The sequence below is a fragment of the Nelumbo lutea genome, chromosome 4 (assembly GCF_056320005.1).
Source record: "Nelumbo lutea isolate HS-2025 chromosome 4, American lotus-T2T, whole genome shotgun sequence".
Taxonomy (NCBI): Eukaryota; Viridiplantae; Streptophyta; class Magnoliopsida; order Proteales; family Nelumbonaceae; genus Nelumbo; species Nelumbo lutea.
In genome coordinates, this window is record NC_142687.1 from 34,529,517 (window position 1) to 34,539,136 (window position 9,620).

The 9,620-nt window shown below is 42.1% G+C and overlaps 1 protein-coding gene and 1 long non-coding RNA gene across 2 annotated transcripts; one reads left to right on the forward strand and one right to left on the reverse strand.

Moving 5' to 3' along the window:
- Positions 1–593: 593 nt before the first annotated feature.
- Positions 594–1,583, forward strand: LOC148855127 (uncharacterized). Its single transcript, XR_016112333.1, has 2 exons — positions 594–842; positions 953–1,583. It is a non-coding gene; the product is annotated as an uncharacterized LOC148855127 (long non-coding RNA).
- A 4,891-nt stretch (positions 1,584–6,474) lies between these two features.
- On the reverse strand, positions 6,475–9,078 carry LOC148855128 (DELLA protein GAI1-like). Its single transcript, XM_088984427.1, has one exon. The coding sequence runs from the start codon at positions 8,656–8,658 to the stop codon at positions 6,841–6,843; it is 1,818 nt and encodes a 605-aa protein (XP_088840553.1). The 5' UTR covers positions 8,659–9,078; the 3' UTR covers positions 6,475–6,840.
- Between the last annotated feature and the right edge of the window lie 542 nt (positions 9,079–9,620).

A 9,620-nucleotide genomic window follows, 5' to 3' on the forward strand; every position in this document is an offset into this window, starting at 1 on the left:
ATATGAAATAGTAAAATAAAATTAAAAAATTACAAGTTGTATTATTTATATATGAAATTAAAAAAATTACAATTAGAATAAATGACCGATAACTTTGTATCGTGCCTGGCATGGCCCAATTTACAACTCTACAGAAATCGTTGTACAAGTTGAACAGGTCAACAATTTGACTGCTCAGAGTCAACAGGTCACTGAATAAATCAACAATTTTTTACCAAAAAGCAGTTCAGGAGTGAAACAGAATCAGCCATGCAGGTAAACGGTGGTTCAAAAACCAAAAACCGTAGTGAAGATTACCCCTATGGCCCTACCCCTTCAACTTCAAGACCCATTTGTGACCTGAACCAGTTATGCCCTGCCAGTGCCAGGCTGGTGGTCCTCCAATTTAGGCTGGCTTAGCACGGCCAGAACAAAAACGTGTTAAAGAAAGAAACAAAGCAACGAAGCATTCATTCAGGGGTAGCATCACCATGGCCGTCCAGTTGGGTGGTCTGTGCTCTCAGCCTGTCATTCATCACGTGCGAATGCTTCTTGAGGGTAGGGCTCAGGTGGAAGCCAATCAAATTAAAAGCAAAAGAGTCACATAGCCAACCAGGGATTTCTACATCAATCATGATCAACATTATCAGCCAAGCGTCTCTGCCTCTGGATTATGAAACTCCAAAAAGAGCCTAGACCAATCATCTTGTCTCCCACTCTCTCCAATCTCAATCACTCCTCCTAACAACTTTGTATATGTTAAACCCCCTTTCAACATATGAGTTTCTGGGGGCGGGAAGGAGGTGGCCGGGATGCCTTTTATCTCATGGTCCCGGACTGAAATTTGGCTGCACTTATCTGGGGTGGTTCTCTGTTCATCTTTATAGCCTACTTTCTAGGTGAATTATGGGTTTCTTCTACCAACACCCACCACAAATTATGAGCTTATCTTTTCTCTGTTTGTCTTAAACAGGACTCTCTACAGATTGGACTTGTGCAGGATTTCAGCTCCATAAGTGCACAAGAGGTTATTAGTTCAGGTCTCAACTTGGGAAGGTAGGTGAGTCCCATCAACATAAAAACACGAAAAAGAATAGGTAGAAAGGGAGATGAGAATGACATGCTTTGCCCAATTATAATGGTTTTTTAAGGCGGTTGTGGGCAGCTCCTGCGTTGTTGGTTTTCATGAACAATGCTCAGTCAAATCCTTAGAGAGAGTGTGTGAAAACACTGTCCATGGTCCACGTCCTGAGGCTTAAAGCGCAAATTGCAGCAAATCGGTAAGAGGGTTGGGAGATTTATTCCAATTTCCACACGTAGCTGCTGACTGTGGACTGTGGGTCACGGCATGAAGAAGCTCGGGCGGCGAGGGTCGTTCTCTGACGAGAGCGGCAGAGCGCAGAGACCAAGGGATATGTTGACAAGGTCGATCCAAAAAAGAAAGGATGTTGACAAGAAACAAGCAACAAGAGATGACTGTAATATCAAATAATGAGGATGTTTGTAATCTTCTGCCCATGAAATCATTCTCTCTAGCTGATGTATATCCACATTGAAATCACTCTCTATAGCTATCCAGTGACCAGTATCGACATTTTCTTAAAGCAGTTGAATCAGAGTTGTTTTAGTAAGCACCTACCGCCGGCTGTATTATGTCTACTCTTTTATACCAACGATGGACGCAAACCCTCCCAGACCAGCCAATCCAATTCCCACAGAGACCAAATTATCAGCCCAATGCTCAACTCGTTGGGTCACCCTGAAGTCTTGAACCGAATTGGATTGACTGAAGACAAAATCATGTACACCGGGCTGGGCTATCTATCACGAGCGAATATGCCGGTGTTCAGTACATATGAAGTCCACAGTGAGCACTGGCATGTTCACTCGTGATAGGTAGCCGAGACCGATATGCATGATTTTGTCTGCAGCTCATCTGGGCTGCCTTGAACCTTCCAAATACTTAGAGATTACAAACTATTAACCATTAATATAATAATAGATTCAGAGAATTTAGGGCCTCTTTGATTCAAGGGAATAAGGGTCAGGAATCGGAATTGGAATGACTCATTCCGATTCCAATCATTTGGTTGGGCGAATCGGAATCCCATTCACATCCCTGGTGAAATTGAATCCACCCGTTTGAGAGAATGGTCATTCCCTCCCCCTCCTTTAGTAATTGAGATTTCATTCCAGCTTATTAAAATTCCAATTCTAGAAAAGAACCAAAAGGACCCTTAACGTACATTGAAATTGCATCAATGCAAAAACAACTGTCACAAAAACATACATATTGACAAACAACCCCTAAAATATAAAATGGGTTTTCTCCCAAAAGAAACTCCAATAAATGGTATAAATCTAACTTGAAATTAAAACATAATGAATATTCATTAGTATATGACCATGAGTTGCTATCAAGCATCTCCAATTTAGCATGTTTCTGGATTCTGCTATTTAATTTACAGCTTGGAATTAGAACACTGATGAATTTAAGCCTATCCATTTTCTCTGTTTTTTCAGATTTTAGAATTTTTAGAATTATAATTTATAATACCACTTTCCACATATACAGAAGTAAACTACATAACCATCTAGTTTTCCAAACACGATCTTATTGGATCCTGCTCCAAAGATGGTGATAAAAAAAAAATTACTCATAATTGTACATGCAATAAGAAATTCAAAATGGTGTTCAACAAAACTGTTCCTCAGTGTGGTGGTTATGTTTGGATTGCTATGGTATTAACAGAAAAAGCTATTTTTACAGATCTGACATCTGAAAATAGAAATTATGCTTTTTTTCAGGACATCTATAATATTTTTTTGTTTTTAAAAGTCATTTTAGTCATCATGAACCATCTGAAACATGTTTGAACATGTTCCGCAATGGGTAACTCTTACTACAACAAACCTATTATCACATTTTAGATGTATTATATATTCAGATGTAACACAAACGAGATTTAACATTTGGAAAGCAAGTTTTTCAGATATCAGAGCCCCATTTCAGTGTTATCAAACGCGACATAAGAGATTTGTTTTTGTCATAACTTAAAAGTAGTGAAACAACATTTTTTTTGTTGGTCAGAAAATTCACTTTCAAAAATAAGGGTTCTTGTTCTAGTAAGGAAAGTCAAATACATGGGAATTATGAAATTAAAATTAAAATGCAATCAATATAATATTAGTGAAATTCCTTCTAAAACAAGGATTTAGTTCATGGATAGATGCAAAAAAATACATGAGAGGTGAGAAATATAATTCTAAACATACTGTAGAATAAGGATGAGATTTGCAGTTTTGGTGAAGTGCCAAGTAGAGTAGCAAAATTACTAGTATATGAACTAAATAATTGGAAAAATAGAACCCATATTATTTGTTGAATGAGTTAAATGAAAGATTTAAGAAATAACCATCAGGTGGAATGAAAATTTGGTTTAGGAGAAAAAAAAATTAATTATAATGTTCACCACTCTACCATTCATTTTTTAATTTCTTATATTAATGAATTTTTTTTTACATGATATAATTGTCTCTTATAAAAGATCATGGACAAAGTTAAATGATAATGTTTGAAATTTATGGCACTAACTCAAAGAGAAAGACTACCTAATAAAACAATAAATACTAGAAACAAAAATCACCATGAAAGGTCAGAAAAGGATCTAACTTGTGATAATTATATATATATATATATATATATATATATAACTTGAAATTAAAATTCTGTTAATATCATTGACCTCGTCATTATCCAAGCGTTGTCCTCACCATATAGGGTTAGCTACATTGCTGAATCCTGTTTTGCTATTTGCCATATCTATCAGTAAACTATAGGCACTTCAATTTTTTTTTTTTTTATTTCCACCCGTCTTTTTCGGTCATCCCCAAGTTTAACAAGTGTTGTAGATGATATTCTATACACGTGACCTGGACCCCCATAGGAGCCACAAATCCTTTTTTGTTTTTTTTGCTTTTTTTGTGTGTGGCGGGTTGAGGATACAATAACATCAACTAATAACTCTCCTATAGGCTGTGTTTGGTTTGAAAGAAAAAGTAGGCTTGTAAAGGTTTTTTACCTTTCCCTTCCCTTCCTTAGCTTTTCCTTCAAACCAAACATAGTCTTAAAGTCAATGGTAACGGGACTAGAATCCGCATCGCTGTTACCTGTTGCAATAAACCAGCTAACATACCAACTGAGTAAATTGGCATTAGTTGATGATATGAACTGTTTAAATTAGATGGGTCAGTATATATGAAAACGAAGATATTGGCGAACACATAAATACCCTCTACACATGTAAAAGCAACAGTGAGAGTAGAAATCTCTAATTCTCAATGCCATTGTAAAAGCAGCATCCGTCTTTTGATAAAGGTAAATACCAAATAGGTGGCAAAATTATAGCACATGTAGCAAGTAATTTAAGAACTAGAAATAAGCCCTTCCTTCACAGACTTTCCTTCAAAAATGATAAGCCTATTAGAAGAGCTAAATAGCTTCTCCGTTGTCACCCATGACTATTTTGATCAACTTGTGTCGATCCCTCTTTGATATTTTTATAGGGTCTAACCATGAAGTGGGCTGGACCAAGTTATCAAGTCCAGGTCTACACCCTCATTTCTGATTCACAATCGGGTGAGACCTACTTCCATGTTCTAAAGAAGTTGGACTCTAGTGTCTCAATGTATTTGATATATCATGATATCATTTACCCAAGTAGCAAGGGTTTTACCAGTTCATGTTATGAGTTGACCATATGAATTCAATACAGGCAACCCGACCCTTCCCAATAAGGCCATGCTCTCAATATTAGGAAAAAGAAAAGTAACAAGGATCTAAAGGGGTTTGACCCACCAAACTAGCAAAGAGAGATGAATCAAATGCCCTGTAGAGCCTTATATGGTAAAGTTTAAATAGTTGAAATGGATAAAGGCGTGTAATTGTAGAGGAAGTTGAAAGAGATGGGAGTATGGCCGTATGGGCTGCCAACGCATTCAAATCTACTTTTCCAAGTAGTCAATAATATTCCCTCACCAGCATTAAAATCAAGGTCTGTTCACAAGTAGAAGATACATACAGTAGAAAAGGAATGGCATTACATAACTCCATGGAAGTCTGTGTGAGATGCATTAGGGTAGGTGTTGACGTGTTTTTCCTAATAGCTTTAAACCAAAGGAAAGGGAAATGTCAAGCTCTCTCAAAATGGAGACCAGAGACTCCATTTGTCTGTTTGAAAAAGATAATGTGATCGATATAGGCTTATAGGCTTGTTGTAGGTGGAGGAGCTAGCCTGTCTTAATCAAGAGCTCTAGTCGTTTTCAATCACAATTACATGAACTGTTTCAAGCCCATGAAGAGGAATTGACCCCATACCCAATCAATCTGCAGCTGTGTATTTTTGGAGAGAGAGGCTAAAAGGATATATGTGGGTGTGTGAGATGTGTTGAGAAGGCAACGCTTGTCATCCACTAACAGCATTCGTCTCATCATCTTCAGTGCCAAGCAGAGCTTTCCTTTCCGAATTTTATCACCAATCTTGGTTTGACTTGGCTTCTCCCAATGTTAGTTTAATCAACAATTATTAACCCCAATCACCTCTCTCTCTCTCTCCACCCCTCCCCCCACCAAGGACAATCTCCCTCTCCTTCCATTCAATGTTTCAAGCTGAAGCATCCTGAACCATGGTTTTTCATGCTACACCGAGAACAAACGAGAGATATTTCCGCACAAAATTCAGGGCATCCCTTCTATTTATTATTGTTTCTAATGCATAGGTTCTATTAAGAGCCACATAGGACAAATAAAACAAGTGCAAAACCTGATGAAAAATGTAATGTTCTTGCCTCAACTTGAATTGAATATGGTCTAATTTATTAATAAAGTTGAATCTCCTATATGATTGATTTTTTTTCGGTAAAGGTATGATTGATGTTCATGTGGCAGTATCACAAAGTTTTCCAAACAAGTTCTTGGTGCCAAATTACTTGGGTCACTCTTTCTCTAGTCTATACCCATTTAGCACCAAATTGCTCTCTAGCTCTCTCCTCGATTGGCCAATCAATTATTAGGGTTTTTCCACCTCTCTCTCTCTCTCTCTCTCTTCCTACACCCAATTTTGGCACCAAATTGCTTTCTCCCTCACTGTTGGCTAGTCAATTACTAGGGTTTCTTTCTCCTCTCCCTCCCCTCCACACCCATTTGATGCCCAATACTTCACGATTCACCAACCAAAATAAGAACATTTGGGAAAGCCTAATTCAAATTTTGGGTTGTGAATGGGATGTCCAATTCTTATCCAAAAGAGGGTCAAATCATTCATGCTAAACCCTAAAAGTTAGAAAGCCCATGACCCCCGGCCAATCAACAGGCTTTAATATGCCCTTTTGCTCCATCTCCTGTAAACATAAAAAAGGCCTAATTAAACCAAAAAATGTTTAAATGCCCTCGTTTGTACCAAATAATAACCAATTCCAAACATTGGGAGTAAAAGGTGAAAAGAAAAATCTCTGCTTTTATTCAAAAAAAAAAGATATTTATAAAAATACACATTTCACATTTCATCCACCGTTGAGATTACAGAGGAAAAAAAGGCAGGAAAATGAAAAGGAGAGAAAAAAAAAGGTCGGAAAAAAAGCTGAAAAATAAAGAGGTCGGAGACACACAGTTCTCGGTAGTGGGATCTCACTTTCATGCGCCCAACTCAGCACTGAACTGCACTCCATCTGCTTCTTGCTTGGTCGGTGCTGGGTCTGGGTCGACTAGCTCAGTGACTCGGTCTCCGTCTCGTACCCACGTACCAGTACAAGTGAGATCAATCGACTTTCGCTGAGTTCTCTCTGCTCAGTGGTTGAGTTGACTCATTTTGAATCGGCGGCGAGTTGCCAAGCGGAGGTGGCGATGAGGGGCCGAGTATGCCAACCCAACATCAGACACCCGTTGTTCTCTTCCACCCTGTAACCGTCCCCACCCGCAAACAAGGCTAACAGCATGCTAGCTTGCTTGAACGCGTTAGAGCCTAGGTGAACCGGAGCAAACCCAGACGATGCCAACCGATTCCGCCACTGGGTCAGGGTCTCGTGCCGCTCCACCCGCTCCACCCCTTCGCAAGCCACCACGTTGCAGATCTGCTGTCCCAGATACACCCCCGACATCAACTGGTCTTGACTGTTTGGCGGAGACATCCCGCAGCCTTCCAGTGAGTCGAACAGAGTCGAGTAGTAATGTAAAGCTTCTGTAAACCGGTCCAAGAAAACCGGCCCATTGTGGTTTGCTTCTTGTTCGACGATGGTCACGATCTTGGGTTTCATCTCCTTGATCGACGATAATACCTTCTCGATCGCCCCCGGCCGGGCCAGCAACCGGTGCAGTTCGAAGACGGAATTGACCGCCACGGCCTCGACTTCGCTCGGCCGGATATCGAGCATCGACGCGTCGATGTCGGCCAAGCTGTTGGCGACGAACCCTCTGTACTCGAATTCGACGTGGATGGTCTCAGCCAGTCGGGCCAACTTCCACCCAACTTGCTGTAAAGCGTCGGTGTTGTCCGGCTGGGGAGGGCCTATACCAGTTAATCGGAAGGCAGGTGGGCCACCGGGACGCATAGCGAGCGCCTGCATCAGAACCGGCCACTGCATCCCCTGTTTCATACTAAAGTCGATGACGTGCACCCTACTTTTGCCGGCAAAGGCCTCCAGAATGGCTTGATTGGCTGTGAAATGGGCGAACTTCAAGTATGGACAGGTCTCGTAGAAATGCATCTGGAGAACATCGGAAAAGGACGATTCGAGGGAATCTTGAGGGTACAACCTATAAATTCGACGAGCCAGGGCTTCGGCGAAGTATGTGGCTACCTTTCTCATGGCGCCGGCTTGGGACACGGCGAGCAACCCAATCTGTTTGACGAGTGCCTCGGCCAGTTTCAGGTTGTCCTGTTGTACGGCCTCGGCGCAGGCCATCAAGGTGTGGACGAGACGGATCCCGGTCTCCTGCGAATCCACTAGTACGACCGACCGTGCCGACTCGGTCGAAACCCCGTCACTGACCCCTACAGGAGCAGGGGTAGCAGCCGGAGGCGATGACGAAGATGCGGACGTCGATGTCGATGTGGGTTTCATCCGTTTGTTCGACGGTTCGGTATGGCCGTAAATGGCTCCGCCTGGAATTGCTCTGAGATCGTAATCCGTAGGCTCATCATAAATTGGAGAAGGCTGAGCTATCTGCTGCTGTTGCTGCTGCTGCCTGGAATTAGGGAAATCGACGGTGGTGATGGAGGAAGATTCAGCTGGAGCTAGAAGCGAGTCGTCGAGGGACTGAGGAAGAGAAGGTTGTTGAGACGGAGTGGGATCAAAATTGGGAGGAGCGTTGAGCTCAGAAAGCATACTCTCAAGCCAAGTACCAAGATCAGATGGGTTGTAATGAACCGTCTCAGAAGCAAGATGGGAAAGCCCATCCTCCTGAGCACTGCCCAACACCATGTCCAGCTGCTCCAGCTTCTGCGCCACCTCCGCCATCTCCGACGACCTAACCTTGTATCCCAACACCGCCAACAGCTCATCCACTCCCGCATCCTGCTGCTCCAATTCATCCCACATCTTACTCTTCCCCGCCGCCGCCATTGAATACCCTCCACTGCTCCCACCTCCTCCACTTGTATTCTCCTGATGCTCTCTCTTCATCTCCCGTTTTTTTCAAAATCCACACACAGCGATACTGTTGAGAGACCGTTGCTTCGCTTCAGAAGCAGAAGAAAAAGAAACAAGAAGAAGAAGAAGAAGAATCTGGTCTTATAACGCAGAAGAACTTGTTTTTTCACTTCTACCATCAGAAGCTAATAAGAGACTCGTGACGGGCGCGGGCTCCAACGAACCCACAGTGAACAAGTCCTCTCCTGGGAGATAAGAAAGGCGAAACCCCTCTCTCTTTCTCTCTCTCTCTCTCTCTCTCTCTCTCTCTCTCTCTCTCCTCTGCCTATATCTAAAACCCAAAAATAAAAATGAGGAAAACCTCTAAAAATCTTTTTTCTCTCTCCTTATCATGTTCACAAATCTCAGATCGAACGGACCAACAGCCAACTTCTCTTTCTCTCTCCACCAATAGTTTCCAGCAACACTATTAAAAGATGAAGGAGCCGTAGAGGTACCGCAACCCCATGAGCTCTGATGGACCCAAGGGGGCTTGCCACCTGTCACTGACACTCACTACAGTTAATCCAGATTAAACACTGTAAGTCACAGTGGACAGAGATCAAAAGATGCCTCCTCCACCTTGCACCGTGTAATTAATTTGCATCATCCGTAATAGACGCTTTACTCCCTCGCCCTACACGTGTCCCAAACAGGTACGTGGGACCACCCCCGCCCTCCGTGGGGTCAGTGATGATGCGCGTATCTCAGGTGAAATGAATCGTGCATATAACAAATATGGTATGGTTGGTAGGGACGAAAATGGAAAATTAAGAGAAGGCGAGGGCGTTGCGCGTACGACTCGTAATAATGATTGATTAAAATCACTGTGACCGTAGGATCTCGACCTAGTGGGGTCCACCACTGAAACCTATGGTGTATAGGATAATGGGAATGGAACGCTGTAATTATTTCCGTTAGACTTAACGGCGTTGGTGCTCAGCACGAAAAAGCTT

Coding starts and splice junctions, on each gene's coding strand:
- LOC148855128 (XM_088984427.1), bottom strand. CDS start 8,658: ATGAAGAGAGAGCATCAGGAGAATACAAGTGGAGGAGGTGGGAGCAGT.